This window comes from Elgaria multicarinata, chromosome 11 (genome assembly GCF_023053635.1).
Source record: "Elgaria multicarinata webbii isolate HBS135686 ecotype San Diego chromosome 11, rElgMul1.1.pri, whole genome shotgun sequence".
NCBI lineage: Eukaryota > Metazoa > Chordata > Lepidosauria > Squamata > Anguidae > Elgaria > Elgaria multicarinata.
This window is the reverse complement of record NC_086181.1, coordinates 934,883-951,937: the sequence shown is the minus strand read 5'-3', so window position 1 is coordinate 951,937 and position 17,055 is coordinate 934,883. Positions and strand designations below refer to the sequence as shown.

The 17,055-nt window shown below is 45.6% G+C and overlaps 1 protein-coding gene across 1 annotated transcript; it reads left to right on the top strand.

Annotated features, from left to right (window-relative positions):
- Nucleotides 1–5,956: 5,956 nt before the first annotated feature.
- LOC134406591 (la-related protein 6-like) lies at nucleotides 5,957–16,830 on the top strand. Its single transcript, XM_063138095.1, has 3 exons — nucleotides 5,957–6,123; nucleotides 9,548–9,758; nucleotides 15,757–16,830. Exons 1-3 carry the CDS (start codon nucleotides 5,957–5,959, stop codon nucleotides 16,828–16,830), a joined length of 1,452 nt encoding a protein of 483 aa, XP_062994165.1.
- The last annotated feature ends 225 nt before the right edge of the window (nucleotides 16,831–17,055 follow it).

Genomic DNA, 17,055 nt, shown 5'->3' with positions numbered 1-17,055 from the left:
ATGAGGACGCATCACCAAGGCAACTGGCTGAGTGGGCACCAGCAATGAATGGGCATCAAGGGACCAGGGAGCCGGGGGGCACTGGGCGAAGCCAGTAGGGGAGGCAGGATCAGGGAGAAGGGTGCCCCATTCTCCCAGTACAAGGACATTTCTCTTAGGAAACAGAAGGGGACAGGGGAAGAAGGGGTCAGCTGTGTGAGCTCAAACAGCACAACAAGGGCCTTGGCCAACCTGTGTCAGCAGGACCCGTGCTCAGAGGTGTTGCCATGAGGTGCTTCTGAGGGGAATGCTTGTGTAAGGGGGAGGAGGGAGAGGGCTGGCCAGAGATCTTCGTCCATGGAGATGAAGCTGCAGGGAGATGCTCCTTTCAGAATGCAGCCCTTCGCTTGAACTCAGGGAGGGTGGAGATGGGGAGGCAGGCATCATGGGTTGCTAGGCAGACTTCAGAATGAAGTGTCAGCGTGCATAGCAAAGCGGCCAGGGCGCTTTTGGCCGCTCTTGCTGGAGGACTCTACAGGCTTGTGAAATAGCGCACTCAACGTGTGAAATTAAGCAACGGAGCCTGCCACATGACACAATCAGCAACAGGTGTTCGGATAAGCCACTGAGCAGCAGGTTGTTTTTCTCTATTGCTTAAACTGCGGAAATAGCGTACTGTCAGTTGTGTGCTCGTTGCCCACCACGTGCCACGCTAAGCAACACAATTGACGGTTGCCTAATTAAACAACCGTTGCTTATCGTGTCGTCTGAAACCAGCCAGTGAGAGCTCACAAATTAATTGTAATGAAGAGGTTCTACTGATCCAGCATTGAAGTGGTGACAACAGTGAGAGGACCTCCAATGATGGAGCTCTTTCTCCACCTGCAGACCTCCCTACCTGTTGCGGACCCTCCAACAGCCCCTCAGCTGCTCACTGTTGGGACTTCCGGGTTGCTCCCTTCAACATTTTGTTTGTGACAGAAGAGCAATGTTTGCTTGAGGAGCCAATTTTGATATTAATTTTATAGCTTTGAAATCGGTAAATGAGATCTGGAGAAGCAGGTGTGTGCCCCCATTATTTACAGCTGAGCTCCTTAAAGGATAGGCAGACCATAAATCTAATCAATTACTACATATAAATAAATAAAACATTGGTGCAAATATTGCAAGAATGAGAGCACCTTGCATGTAGGAGAAGTTGTTTGTTAAAATATGTTATTTGGGATGTTAAAAACGTAAAATACTTATCAAAGTGGGACAAAGATATATAAACTGATATTGCTGATGATGTATGGGGTTTTCTGTTTTATTATAGATCTCTCTATGGTTGGATCTAAAGATTCAGAAGGATCTTTAGATTCTATTCCACAGAAGGAATAATTGGGTATATTTGTGGTAAATACCTTGATGAAAATGTCAACACTTTGTACAGTGGCTGGGAAAAAAAGTTAAATTCCATGTTAAGGATTATTTTGAGAGGGATCGAAAATAAAACTATGGTGGCTAGTGTAGTGCTATAGTTAGATCAGCCCACCCCCGCCCCCGCCCCACCAGACCTTTTGGACCTGTGAGCACCATTGTGTTTTTGAAGAGGGCAGGGAGTGAAGAGCTTCGTGGCTGCTACCAGAAGTCCCTGTGAGCACCATGGGGCCTGTGAGCACTGTGTTGGGGATCCCTGTGTTAGAGTGCTAGACTCAAACTTGGGAGACCCAGAGTCTATTCCGCACTCCGCAATGAAGCTCACTGGGTGACTTTGGACCAGTCACTAAGTCTCAGCCTAACCTACCTCACAGGGTTCTTGTGAGGATAAAATATGCGTGTGTTTTGGGGGGGAGTATGTACACTGGCTCAAATAAAATTTATATACCACCCCATAGCCGAAGCTCTCTGGGCGGTTTACAAAAGTTAAAAACAGTGAACATTAAAAAGTATACAACATTTAAAACCATCAAAATATAAAAACAACAGTATAAAACAACAGTATCCATTTAAACAACTGTTCTTTTAAAAACAACCTTAGCATATGTTGTTAAATGCTGTTAAATGCCTGGGAGAAGAGAAAAGTTTTGACCTGGCACCGAAAAGATAACAATGTTGGTGCCAGGCAAGCCTCATAGGGGAGATAATTCCATAATTGGGGGGCCACCACTGAAAAGACCCTCTCCCCTTGTTGCCATCCTCTGAGCTTCCCTCGGAGTAGGCACTTGGGGGAAGGACCTTAGATGCTGAGCACAGTGTACAGGTAGGTTCATGTCAGGAGAGGCGTTCCGTCAGGTATGGGGGTCCCAAGCCTTATCAATGGCTACTAGTCATGATAGCTTCATCCAGCTTCCAGGTTCTGAGGGGGTAACTTCTGAGTCCTGACTGCTGGTACTTCTGCTCTTTTTGCCACCATCTTCAGCATGACATTTATATGGGGAACCCCCGATACTTGTAGAGGCTCCTTGTGTGATTTAGAACCCTAATTATGCAGGGTTCTAAATCACACAAGAACCTGTATGAGTAAATTGTTTGTTTATTTATTTGTTACATTTATATCCTACCTTTTCATCTAAGGAGCCCCACCAGTGTACGTAGTCCTCCTCTCCATTTTATTCTTACAACAACCATGTGAAGTAGATTAGGCTGAGTCAGTAATTAGCCCAAACTCATCCATTGAGCTTCATGGCCAAATCCAAGTTTTCCTAGTCCCAGTACAACACTCTAACCAGTACACCACACTGTCCAACACTTTAACCACTATACCACATAACACCAAGTTATGAAGCACATGGTGATTACAGGCATGCCAGAAGTGGCATGACTAGGGAGGTGGGGCTAAACACAGAGCACTTTTCACCACCGTCAATCTGTGAATAGGGTTAAAACTATCATCTGACCTAACTAGGCATTCCTGAGTTTGGGGAAAAATCAATCATACTCAGCTCATAATTTGGAATATCCATATAAGTTCCACCTTAGCCCACAGTTTACTTATGTTAGCTTTTACTTGATTTTCATCTGAGCAGAGAAGTGATTTGTATTTGTGGATCAAGGTAAAAGCACGAAACGGAACTACCATTGTTCACCTCCTTCTTCCTCCTTACATTCTTACTTGTCCAGCAGCTTCCTAGAGAAATGCCTTATTTCTTTTTGCCTGTGTTGAAAGAGAGAGGGACTCATTCTCACTATCTTCAAGTCTCTGTTAAGTTGCTGCTTATTTGACTCTGTGACTGGAGTTTCAGTTGTCCTTAGAGAAGGCTCACTTTGGGTTTAAGGCAACAGAGGGATTTTAGGTTTGGGTTCAGTTTCAGTTCCCCAGGAAAAAGACCTCTGAACAAGGCTTTGGTTCAATGCCTTGCTTATGAAGCAGGGAGACAGACAATAATTAAGACAGCTGAAAGAGGCTTACACATGTGTGCCCAAAGTTTTCTGAGAATCTCCTCCCTGCCACTGTGAAACTTGAAACAAAATTCTTGAGGACCAGATCATGTTTTTCTAGGATTTTTTTTGAGGCTGGAGACTCACAGTAGATGAAAGTCGTTTGAGAACATTTTCACATGCATGTCAAGCTTATTTGCTCCCATTGTTGCCTCTGCTCATATTTTGAAAACAAACAGAAACAGTTTACAAGGGTGGGATGAACACCGACACGTCTTTCCAGTCGTCTTCAGTTCTCTATAGATCAGTCTCCAGAATTCATTTACAGTAAGCTGACTGAACTCACTTCTGAGAAAACATGCAATGCTATTGAGCTGGCACCAGACTTAGGCAGGATCTACACTACTGCTTTAAAACGGTTCATAACTGTAATGACAAGTGTTTCAGCCCAGGACACACTCAGTATACAATTTTCAACTGTTTTCAAAGTGTCATATCCTGCTTGGCATAGATCTGGCCTTAGTCATAGAGTTTTATTACACCAGCGTTATACTGTGCAATCACTGCGAATTGCGTGCAAAGGACTCTGAAGTTTTCCAGTTTATAATCTACTTTGACTGTGAAGTACTCCCATGCATCCTGCTTTAATTGCGCTATATAGGGAAAAGAATCGAGCTATTTTGCTAGTAGTTTTTAAGTGAATCATTTGTTTTCCGAGCAGCCACTGGGGCACAGGAGCAGAATTTGGTATGTTTAAAGAAAAATTAAACAAATGCTTACATTTGTGTAAATTTTAAAGATAAAGACATCAAAATTGGCACAGTAATAGATATTAAGGAGAGCTTTAAGTATACCAAATGTGAATCAGATTGGGTCATCCGTTGATTTTTTATGATTTTTTTTTTACATTTCCCCCCTTAAATCCTTTGCAAAGGATCTTAGGAGCGCTATCACCCAGTGTGTGATTTAGCAACAACAACGATGCCAGTTTAGCGCTGTAGGGGATAATTCAAGGGAAACAGGTATGTGGGATGAAGCTAATATTTAGAGTAGACCTAGTGGAATCAATGGGACTTAAGGTAGTCATGACTGACTTAAGTTCTGTGGATTTCAGTGGGTCTACTCTCAGAATGACTTAATCTGGGCCCAATCCATAGTTTAGTTCTGTTGCCCCTCCTCCACCCACTCGATGCTCCCTTTCACTCTTGCACTTAATGATGAAGATGGACTTCACCTGCACCCTCTGTTTGCCCATTCCCTTTTTCTGTGTTGCCAATTTAATTTTCAAAGAGCACCAGCTGCTGTTTCTCTCCTGGAGTATCTTTCTCTCTTAAGAACCTGTTTCCTGGCAGTGCAGAATCTTTTTTCTCCTACTTTATTCTTTGTCTTTGCTTTCTTCTAGCTTTTAAATTGAGATTGGTTTGGATGGTAAAAGAAGTTTAAAACAACCTGCAAAAGTGAATAGTTAGTAGGATCTTTTTTCAAGCCTAGGTAAGGTGGTGGAGCCTGTTTAGACTTATTAGGGCAGCGAAGATGGATATAGGATGTGGTGGGAATACTGTTGAAAAACCTATTTAAGATGATCTGTTAATGCCAGGAGTGAGCTCCCTGAGAACTTGGCTGTGAGATATTCGTTTTTCTTTTCATTACGCCATTTAAAAGACAAACAAAAACCTTCTGTCTTCCCCTCCCCAATTTGCAGTGTCTGCACAGGGGAGGGAGATGAGCTGAAGAGAGGAGACGTGGCCCAGTGCTTTGCATGCAGACGCTTTGAGGTTTGATCCCTGGCATCTTCAGGTAGGGCTGGAAAAACTCCTGCCTGAAACCCTGAAGAGCCACTGCCAGTCAGTGTCAACCATTCTGGCCTCCGTGGCCCCAGTGTCTGTTTCAGTATAAGGCCACTTCCTGTGTTGCTATGTTTCTAGAGACTTCAAGAAAAGCTCGTTCTTGTGTTGCTGCTTTGGTTAGTTGGGGCAGGGAGGCAAGCAGAGGTGTGAAGTAGTAACATGGGAGACTTTAGAACCTTCCCTTTGCCAGTAACCAGCAACCAGTCCCCATGTATTTGAGAGTGAGAGACAGAAGTGTTGGTGTCTCAGGGGTACGAGCTCCAGGCAGGCCTCTGCTCCTTAATTTTGGAAACTAAGCACAAATGCAAAGGGGGCTTGTGAATACTGGGAAAAAGAAGACGGGGGTGGGGTGGGGGCTGAAGAGGTACAGTAGATGACCCTTGATTATTGTGTATGAACCTGAAACTGATACAAAGCATGATAGTACAGAGACTAATGGATGACTTCTAAGGCTTGTCTATACTACAAGAGTGAATTGGATTAACTGAAGAAATTTCATACCTCCTCTCCCCAACAAGTATAATTGTAGTGTTGTGGAGATGCTGAGAACAGCTGCATGGTATTGCTACAACAGTTCTTTGATAGCTGGATTGACTTGGAACTGGTTTAATTCCTGGTCTACACCTGGCCCTTATGGGAACTCTTTGATCTCTTTAGGCTGTTCCTCCAGTAACTGCCTCAACTTTTTTGGCCTGTGATTTGGGAAGTCATCTTCTTGTTTCCTGTCACTAAGACTTTGGTCTCTTGCCCTTCTCCACAGATGAAGCACCATGTCCCTATGCAATCCTGCAATGGCCTTGCGGTTTGACTCCCAGATGAAATGCAGCACTCCGGTTCCAGTCCAGGGGGGGACGTTCTCTGCTCTCCATTTCTTCCCTCGACCAAGCAGGTCTTCCCCTTTGCTGAGCCAAGAGGAGCTTGTGGAGTCCTTGGATGGGTAATAAGCTTCACCTGGGGTGCAAGCCACACATCTGGGGTCCTCTTCTTTAAAAGAGAGCTACGGGGGTTATCCCAGATGTGAAAAGAATTAATGCAAACCTGTCTCCCTTTTTGGATGATACATTTCCTCTTTTTTGGTGATGTGTAAAAGTTGTCATCCTGTCAGACATGCACATCAAGCTGGGAAAACAGGTGCCTTATTTCAGGGATGGCAAGGGCAAGCCGTGGTTCAGACTGGCATTTTGTTACAAATGCTCAAAAGTTTGATAGATCCCCAAATCACAGTTGTTCTGGTTTAAAAGGACTTGAATTCCTGTTGGGGCAGGCCATTGGCAAAATCATTTGAGTGTCTTGTTTTGAACAGTTGCCAGATCTGCTCTTCTGAGATTTCTAATAGCAGAGGTAGGCTCACTTGAAAGTGGTTATTTTCATCATGTGATGCTAGAGTCATCAAAGTGTTCATTTATCAACGTGAACTGCCTCTTTTAAGAGGAGAGCCCAGAAGTGAAGTACAAGAAACAATTTCACTTTTGCAGCAGAAGCTTGTATGAGAGATGGGGCCTGCATAATTTCCTCAAGGAACAGATCCGTGTTGGTTCTTGGGCCTAGATGGATGGTGGTGCAGTACTAAATTTGAAGTGCAAAAGCTTATCATGAGTGTGTGTGTGTGTGTGTTTGTGTGAACCTGAGCCCTCCCCACTACCATAGTGCAGCATTACATGAGCCTAATATCCAACTTACCCGGAGCAGCACTCCTCCACCTACCCCAGAAACAACCCAATCAGGGCTGAGCAAGTTCAATGGCCACGGAATGCTGAGTTTCTGTGGTTGCTTTCAGTTGAGGTTTTTACTATGCAATCTCACTGCCTCATTCATGGAATTTTATAGGAGGTTGAGATTATTATGTCTTTCATTTGCAGCCCCCCCCCCATGTTTTCCCTTTGCTGCTTCTATCTTTTCTTACCAGAAAAAATCTATTAAGGGAAAGGACGGAATACCTGTGATGTAAAAACTAGAGTGTCCATTTCCCCCTGACACGCACACACCTAGAAAAAGTAAAGGGGCACACGAGGCAGGAAGGGGGGAGTGGCCAGATGCCCCCAGTAAAGAACTCCATTTATCCCCATGCAAGCAGCACATAGACACTTTCCCAGCCCCCTAGCCTTGTCAGCTCCAAAGAACACCGATTGAGTTAATCCCATCAAATCTAGACCTCACATATAGGGGAAAGGTTACGTGCAGGTATGCAAGACAAAGGACATCAGAGAGCAGGTATTTCACACTGATGGCGGCAGCCAGATGTCGCCCCCCCCCCCCCCGTTCCAGCGCCACCTAACTTCAGGCAAACGTTGCTTAACTGCCAGGACACCATAGGTCAGTTTCAAATGTAACTGACCAACCAAACCCAGCCAAGTCCTGAGGACTGCCCCCTAGCCACATCACCAATAGGAGAAGGGCTACAGGCACAAAGCACACCTGAGAAAGCACATGGAGATGGCAGCCGAGTAATTTCAGCTGCAATCCCCCTTTCTGACCACTGCTTGGAAGTATATAAGCTACTGTCCAGCCTCAGCCCGGTGTGACCCTGAATTAGCAGCGTGAGTGCAAGGGTCACCTTTATTCTCAAGAATAAACATTTGGAGCCCAACACCTCATCTGTGATCTTTCGCGAGGGTCTCAATATTGGACTTTGGCACACTTGGATTTGGCATAATTTATGCAATACCTGCACAATGCCTTTTGAGTGTTAGTGCTAAGAGCCTTCATCTGGAAGCACCCAACTGGAGAAGGACAATAGGCCAGGGATGTAGGGAAGGGGGAGAGACAGAGAAGAACAGAATGGATTACCCTGAAAGAGAGCTAGAACCCTAAGTGGGAGCACTCCATACTGCAACATTCTGTTGCAGTTCCCACTTGTTTTACCCAAAAAGTAAACCTGCTCCTCCCTTCCATTTTTTTGGCAATACATGCAAAGGCATTGGGACAGTTGGTGAGTATTGCATACTTAAATTATTTTGTAAAAGAATTATGGGGGAGGGGAAGGTGAGCATATTCTGTTCTCCCATTGCAACAAAACAAAACAAAAACTATTCACAATACTGTGTATGGTCACTTGTATTGCATCCAGTGTATATGGGGAAGACTAGGGCTGAGTTGCTCTCATTCTCTCACTACAACTGAGTACATAAAGTGAGCTGAATCCAGATTTAGGCACTAGTGGAAGCAAACTTCCTCAGCCCCTTCTCCCAATGTTGGGAGCACTGTGGAGTGTGGCATACTGAGGGGAAGAGGAAGGTCCTGCAAAATGGAAGGTACATCTGGGGAAATCCCCATTTGGGGGGGGGGGCTTTTCCCATGCACCACTGCCTATACTATTCAGCAGGGGCCCTCTTTGTAACATTTGGTGGCGGTGCTGAAGGAGCTGCCACAGGAGGAGGGGTACAGAAGTCTGCTTCCATCAGCTCAGTAGCACATGCCTGAATATGGATTTGTAGGAACTTGCAAGGAAGTAGGATAACTGATTCTTATAAACTAATTGCTCATAGTGGTGGCCTCTCAGAAAACTTCCCTTGAACCCAGGCTTTCTGTGTGTGTCCCCCATGCCCCGCCATACACACACTCTTCAGCCATGGAAGAAGCCTGAGCCTGTTCAGCCATCCTTTGCATCAAAATTATCCTGGAGCGTGTTCAGAGGAGGTTAATCAGGATGATCAGGGGTCTGGAAACAAAGCCCTATGAAGAGAGACTGAAAGAACTGGGCCTGTTTAGCCTGGAGAACAGAAGATTGAGGGGAGTCATGATAGCACTCTTCAAATACTTAAAAGGTTGTCACACAGAGGAGGGCCAGGATCTCTTCTCGATCCTCCCAGAGTGCAGGACACGGAATAACGGGCTCAAGTTAAAGGAAGCCAAATTCCAGCTGTACATCAGGAAAAACTTCCTGACTGTTAGAGCAGTACGACAAAGGAACCAGTTACCTAGGGAGGTTGTGGGCTCTCCCACACTAGAGGCCTTCAAGAGGCAGCTGGACAACCATCTGTCAAGTGTGCTTTAGGGTATTCCTGCATTGAGCAGGGGGTTGGACTCGATGGCCTTGTAGGCCCCTTCCAACTCTGCTATTCTATGATTCTATGAAAATAATCATTATGGGGGATGGGAGTCAAAACTCAGCCTGAATCCCTGACTATCAGTTTGGAGGCTGCAGTTGTTTGTGCCTGCTCAGTAAACCTGTGTCCTTGAACTGGTCACAGGAGGGATCTTGCAGTGTCAATGGGAAGCAAGCAGCAGGCCACAAAACTCTTTGCCCCACAAGCTGAGGGCTTGTGCCAACACGGAACTATAGGATGTGCAATTCCAGCAGGTGAACTGCTCATGCTTTTGACTGCTGGCTGTAATAGTGTTTGTGAATTGTCTTTTGATAGGAGCCCCTGTGACTTGAATGACCTCAGCCCAAGGCTGTTTGAGGGTAGTGACTGCTCCATGCCTGATTTCCAGCTGGCCAGAAGGATCATATCGCAGGTAGAATTCTACCTCTCTGATGAGAACTTGTCCAAGGATGCCTTCCTCTTGAAGCATGTCCAGAAGAACAAGATGGGTTTTGTCAGCATTAAACTCCTGACATCTTTCAAAAAGGTGGTCAAATACATTATTATTATTATTATTATTATTATTATTATTATTATTATTATTATTGGAGGTGGTGGTGGTACCCTACTCTTCCTTTGAAGAAAGCTGAGGTGCCTATGTTATGTATGGATTCCAGGATCTGAACTGCCACTTCTGCCTTCAGACCATTCTCTGGGACATATATAATTATATGCTGTACCAGGAATGCAGAGCTGTCATTTTGAAATATGAGTACCAGTTAAGCTTTTCCGTTTCTGCTGTATTCCATACCCTTATAACACCAGTTTCTGACATCTACTATTAGATTTCCAGTGTTGTGAGGAATTCCTGATATGGTGTTCTCATAGCCTTTAGAGGCCACACCCAGCCATCATGGTGGTCTTCCTGCCTGCTTTCGCAGTGCTTAATCTGAATCAGGGCTCAGTCATGTGTAACAAACTGATAGTTTCCTTGAGGGTCTGCAGAATGCCCTTTCCTTACCACCAGGTATGTACAACGTGTCTTCATCCCTAGCCTAAGGCTAACCAAGGCTTGTCCTCCAGCATGTATACAAAAGAGACTTGCAGCTGATTACATCATTTTTATATAATTGCACATTATATAAAACAGCTGCAGCATTACGGGGGTGGATTTCAGGAAGTGTCATGTGAACCAGGAGTCACCAAGGCACACTGAACCTGCAGTACAGGCTGAGTGTAGATTCAGCCTAGATGTAGCCTATAAGTGCACCGTCTATATCTAAGTTGTTTGAAGTGGCCCTGGGTCAGAGAGTTTGACTCTGGGGCAGAACTGAGTATTGGATTCACTCTCAGAAACTAAACAGATCCTGTCCATGTTTCATCTAAGCCAAGGATGGAGAGCATGTGGCCCGCCACATGTTGTTGGACTGAAACTCCCTGCATACCTCACCATTCGCTATGCTGGCTAGGGCTGATGGGAGTTGCAGTCCAACAACATCTGGAGGGCCACGCATTCCCAACCACTGCTTTAAGCAAACAATACCAGTGCAAGAATTGCTTTCCAGATTGTACTGAGTCTCAGGTTTCCTGCTGCACCACTTTCAAGTTCCTAGTCCTCATCTTTCAATACTCCAGTTTTTGTCCCAGCTATCTCCTGTCTTTCTTTTCTCATTGAACATTTGTTTCCTTTGTGGTTGACCCTATTTCATCTCCCTCAAAATTTCCACATAAATCTCACCTGCTCAGGAGCTCCAGTTGGAGTGGGGGGAGGAAGGTGGCTACTAGTCAGATACACTAGTCTCAGTTTGTTAGAGGACTGATGGTACAGAGGCTTTGTTATCCCACACAGAAACATATTGGAGATCAGGAGGGTTAAACTTGCATTCATGACTGAGAGAATAAGGGTGGAGTTAAACCATTCCCTTATTTTTGCTGCAAGGTGAGCACTTCCTACTGTAGTTGTTATAAAGTGATTCTTGGTGGTGCAATAGTTACAACTGTGGTCTTAATAGCTTCAATAAGGTTGAAGAAATTTGGAACCAGACAGACATGCTTACTTGGAATAATTAGCATTGTAAAATGCAGGATAACAAAGTTTCACAGTTAACTCAGAACTTGCCTTTAGACAGAGATGGGCAGACTTCAGTCGACTTCTTTTTCAGAGCCAGGTGCAAAACAGTGGCTGGGCTGGTGAGGTGGCGCTAGTTGAAACATGTTGGTTAAGCGGAGTTGAGCTAATTATCTATGGCAGCATTCTCCGACCTGGTGCACTCCAAATGTGTTAAACTGCAGTCACTATGTATGTTGGGGATGGTGGGAGTTGTGCCATGCAGGAGCACTGATCTACTGCAATTCATGAGCCATAGTCTGGGATGGCGTGCGTATACCAACCTGTCAAAGGTAACTAGTTTACAGTACAGGGTGCTTTGGATTCTCCCAAATGCAGAACTGAAACAGACTGATTCAGACTGATTTGGGAGATGTTCAAATTGAAGCGGGGGTCCAACAAAGCAGATTAAATCTGATTCTGAACGCGTCTGAAGATTCAGAGGGACACAGACAGTGTGCTTTCAAAACCTGATACGTTACTCCCCAGTTCTCCATATAAGGAAAACACTATGAGGGAGGCGTGGAGAGAGAGAAGGGGGTATAATTTTGTTACTGGCAGCTGTAGCTTCTAATCACAGTGAATGGTTTTACCAGGGCTCTCCAATCCCAGTTATTTTGGGGAAGGTGGTTGAAGTAATTCCAAGACTGACCCAGTGTTCAGTGCTCTTTTCTGTTTCTCCCTCAGAAGCAGGAATGTTAAAACAGGGTTGGTGGCTGGCTTCATACAACACACTAACCCTGGGTTGTTGCAGGACTGTGGGTTACCATGCTGTCTGAATGCAGCATATTTTCCACAGGATGGCATGTTAACCATGCATTGTGGCTTGTTAACTACCCTGAAAACCCCTCAAACTCCCATGGGTTCCCAAGGTGGCTTGTTTGAGAAGAAATAAGCAACACTGCATGATTAACAAGCCACCCTGTGGAAAACGCCCAGTGCTCAGACAGCACAGCTACCCACAGTTCAACAACAACTCACACTCAACCACTGAGTGTGGGTTAGCACGTTGCGTGACCCCAGTCAGTGTGACCCGGGAGGAATTAACATTGAATGCTTCCTTGGAAAATGCTGGATGTTCAAGTTTGTTTATTGCATTTCTATACAACCCAATAGCCGAAGCTCTCTGGGCAGTTCACAAAAATGAAAACCATCAAATACAATTCATAGTATAAAACAAACCCTAATATAAAAAGCACGATATAAAAGTTCTTCTACCCTGCCACTATATGCTCCACATCCATCATTCACCCCTATCCTATTGCACTTCATTATTATTATTATTATTATTATTATTATTATTATTATTATTATTTATATAGCACCATCAATGTACATGTTACTTTGGTGCCAATTGAGCAGAACTCCAAAAAGTCGTATGCTGCTTTTCAGTCATCGTAACTCCATAGCACCTGCAGCGATCCTTTTGAGATTTTGCAGGTTTCTTGCATAGGGACACTTCTATGACAGATGATATTTTCATACAAATTGCCGAAAAATGTCACTTTCCTACCCCAATTTGGACATTGCATTCCTTCTGAAATTTTGCAGGTCTCATAAGTAGGCATGTGCTCCGCTCCGATTAGGAGCGGAGAAGCAGTAGCGAATTGGCCTGCTCCGCCTTACCCAGAGGCGGAGTAGAAGCGGACCACGGACCCCTAGAAGCAAGGCGAAGAGAAGCGACCATTTTTCGGAGCTCCTATTTCAGGCAGAGCGCTCCGATCGCCATCTTGAAAACATTTCACCCATAGGATTGCATTGTGGGAAATAATCGCGGATAACTGGGTTGTTTTTGAAGCTATCGTTCTGAAAATTCTTGTGCTCAGAGAGTCGTGGATGGGGGTCATTTTGAGACTACTCTCAGCTCTCTGCATCGTGCGGGTCGCGTGCTAGAATTTTTAAAAAATCGGGTAAACAAACGGACAGCGCGGGTCAAACAGCGGTTTTCGCCCATAGGATTGCATTGAGGAAAAGAATCGGGGATAACTGTGTTGTTTTTGAAGCTATCGTTCTGAAAATTCTTGTGCACAGAGAGTCGTGGATGGGGGTCATTTTGAGACTACTCTTACTCTCTGCGTGGTGCGGGTCGCGCGCTAGAATTTTTTTTAAAATCGGCGGGAAAAATACCTTTTTCAAAGGGCTGAGGGGCAGAGTCAGCTCCCGGTCATGATGATCCCAAAGTTGGAGGAGGGGATAGGCAAAACGGGTAACTTGGGATTCTGGGAAACTTCTCTTTCTTCATCTGAACGGACTTTTCCCAGTGTTTTTTAACACAGTAGCCCCACCAAATGCACAAACACAACCTGAAATCATATACTAAGCCAAGAATAAGAGATAGAAACACAGCACTGCTCCCCACCCTAACTTTGGGGAACAACTGAAAAGATGTGGTGCAAGGGGATGAGCTCCCCTAGGGCATCTCATCATGGACGTGCCCCCACTCTCTCCTGTACTTGGAAGGCCATCAGAGCCTTCCAAAGAGAGTAACCCGGTGGAGCAATGCCTATCATGAGTTGAAGTGAGCGTTTACTTCTTAGTGGTGGAGCAATGTCTTTCATGAGTTGAACTGACAGCGTTGCTTCTTAAAAGACTGGTCACTACTAGGACCAGTCAAATTGGCAGCTGCTTCCCCCTCCCCTGGGCACGTCCCCCTATTGCTGGTAAAAGACAGATATAGCCTTTTTTTAAAAGTTCTTCTTGTTGTTTATTCAGCAACACTGCTGCTTTTAATTCCACCCCTCCTTTGTTTATTTATTGATTTATTCCATTTTATATGCATTACTGGCTTATCCTTGGCTCACTTCCTTATGCCCCCAGAAATGCCAGCTGCATGCCTGCCTGCCTTCCCTCCCTCCTCCCCTGCCCACCTCGCAGGGATGTTGTGTGTGTGTGGCTTTGACTCAGGGGAGAAGTCCTTCCTGCGCTCACTTGGAGTTTTGGAAGTTCCAAATTTTGCAGGTTTAAGCCCCGCCAAAAAACAGGGGATGATGGGACTGCCTTGAGTCTCGACATGCGTATGTATCCCTGGATAAGCTTTCATGGTGGTGAGTTTGAGGGGTTTTTTTAACGTGCAAAATTGACAGAGCTATGGAAAGGGGTGTTGGATTTTCTAAAATTCCCCAAAAATCAGGGGATGATGGGACTGCTTTGAGTGTGGGCGTCCATGTGGACACATGGATAAGCTGTCATGGTGCTGAATTTGAGGTTTCTAACATGCAAATTGACGGAGCTATCCCAGGGGTGTGAATGGGGTGCCCGTTTTTCAAAAATTCCCCAAAAATGAGGGGATGACGGGATTGCCTTGAAACTTGGCGTGTGTGTGGACACGTGGATAAGCTTTCATGGTGCCGAGTTTGAGGTTTCTAAGTTGCAAATTGACGGAGCTATCCCAAGGGGTCTGAATGGGGTGCCCAATTTTCAAAAATTCCCCAAAAATCAGGGGATGATGGGATTGCCTTGAAACTTGGCGTGTGTGTAGACACATGGATAAGCTATCATGGTGCTGAATTTGAGGTTTCTAACATGCAAATTGACGGAGCTATCCCAGGGGTGTGAATGGGGTGCCCGTTTTTCAAAAATTCCCCAAAAATGAGGGGATGACGGGATTGCCTTGAAACTTGGCGTGTGTGTGGACACGTGGATAAGCTTTCATGGTGCCGAGTTTGAGGTTTCTAAGTTGCAAATTGACGGAGCTATCCCAAGGGGTCTGAATGGGGTGCCCAATTTTCAAAAATTCCCCAAAAATCAGGGGATGATGGGATTGCCTTGAAACTTGGTGTGCGTGTAGACACATGGATAAGCTATCATGGTGCTGAGTTTGTGGTTTCTAATGTGCAAATTGACGTGGTTGTAGAATGGGACAATTTGGGGTGTCATAGTGCCAAACGTGAGGTTTCTAACTTGAACAGAAAAAAAGTTGTATAATTTTTTAGCTTTCAATGCAACCCTATGGGGGGAAAAAACGGAGCTCCGATCTGGATCCGGAGCTCCGAGCGGAGCGGAGCGGAAGTGGGCGGAGCGGGGGTGGGGCGAAGCGGCCCGCTCCGAAAATCGCGGATCTGCAAGTGAAGCGGAGCGGGGGGTCCGTGCACACCCCTACTCATAACTAGAGACATCACCATGCTGCATGTCATGCTAATTGCACACTTGTCAGCTCAATCAATTGAAAAATCAAATATGAACACTAAATGGTTCAACTATCTCAGAAATATTGTAGAGTGTGCTGGGATGGCAGCTCTTGGACTGTGCGATGCAGGTTGCCAGGAGGCACAACATGTCTGGTGTCGACCCTATCAGCAGAAGAAATTGTCTCATGTATCTGTTCTTTCATCTCTTAGAAAAACAAGTAACCATGAAAGAACTGTAAGAAATCCTCTCTTTAAAACATAAGCAAGTAAAACTTTCTCCCCCCTTTTTCTTTTCTTTTTTAAACCACAAGGTGAAGTATTTAACCCGAGATTGGCGGGTGACGCTCTATGCTCTGCAGTTCTCCGAGATGCTGGAAGTAAATGAGGAAGGAACAAAGGTGAGGAGGAGGAACCCCATTCCAGGGTATCTGGTGAACATCCCTCCAAGTAAGATGCTGCTGGCCTGGAATGTTCTTCCATATGAGCAAACCATTCCTGCCTCACTTCTGTTCCAGACTACCTTTCTTGACAAGATCACCAAGCTGTTCGGGCCATTTGGTGACATCACCTCCATACGCATCCTCCGGCCTGGCAAGAAGCTCCCTTCAGATGTGAAGAAATATTCATCACGGTACCCTGAACTCTTGACTAAGTGTTGTGCCTTGGTAGAGTATGAGAGTTTGGAGAGTGCCCGGAAGGCCTTTGAGGAGCTCAGCCACAACCAGGTCTCATCCCCTGGGGAAGCCATCAAAGTGGTCAGCCTCTCTGGAAGGGGTTCCAAAAAGAAGAGTGTGCCCAGTCATGAAGATGGTGAGGAGATGGAGAAGACATCTAGAAAGTGGACCAGCATGTTGCCCGAAGGCCTCCAACATGCTCTTGAAGACTCCTTCTTCTACAGTTCATCCACTGAGTCAGACAGTACTCCAGTTTCCACTCCCATCCTGCCACGGAATTTCCTCTCTGCTCCAGTCTGGCCAACCACCAGCTTCTGCAACTCTGCTGGCCAGGCATTCAAACCCAATTTCTTCAGCATCCCATATGCAGGGCCCCTCCCACTGCACAAGTCTTTGGCTTGGCCATTTTGCCCCTCACCTCTCTCTGCACCCAAGCTTGGCAAAGGCACTTCTGAATTACCGAAGTCATCTGACTCCTGCTGGGACAGTAGGGTAGGTACTGGGAACTTGTGGATGCCAAAGCAGTGTGGACCAGCCTGCAGTCAAGTCCTCCCACTGAAACCAGATCCCTTGAGCTCAGTGGCCATTTCCAAACGGATGTCTGAATCATTTGGTGTCCAGCCAGAGGTGATCCGCCTTCCTCAGGGGCCAGATGGCACCAGAGGCTTCTACAATACCATTGGAAGGGGGAAATTTGTCCTGCGGCACTAAGCTTTGTGTCCTTTGGCAGGGAAGCAGATTTATATAGGGTAACTGGGTGCATGCACCATTTCTGCAGTGGGTTCAAATCCAAGGAATGTAGCAGTCCGACCTGTCAGAATTGTATGGCTGTAGGGAGAGGTATGGTGGAGAGCGGGCTTGCAGAGTGAGAGGCGGCTCTAAAGCTGTTGGTCTCTATTGTCCCCTTTCTTTTCTTTTCTTTTCTTTCTTTCTTTC

What these genes read in the sequence shown, in the direction of transcription:
- LOC134406591 (XM_063138095.1), top strand. Translation starts at nt 5,957, where the DNA reads ATGTCCCTATGCAATCCTGCAATGGCCTTGCGGTTTGACTCCCAGATG. An exon ending in CTTGTGGAGTCCTTGGATGG is followed by an intron (nt 6,124 to 9,547) that starts GTAATAAGCTTC and finishes GTCTTTTGATAG; the next exon opens with GAGCCCCTGTGACTTGAATG. An exon ending in TCCTGACATCTTTCAAAAAG is followed by an intron (nt 9,759 to 15,756) that starts GTGGTCAAATAC and finishes TTAAACCACAAG; the next exon opens with GTGAAGTATTTAACCCGAGA.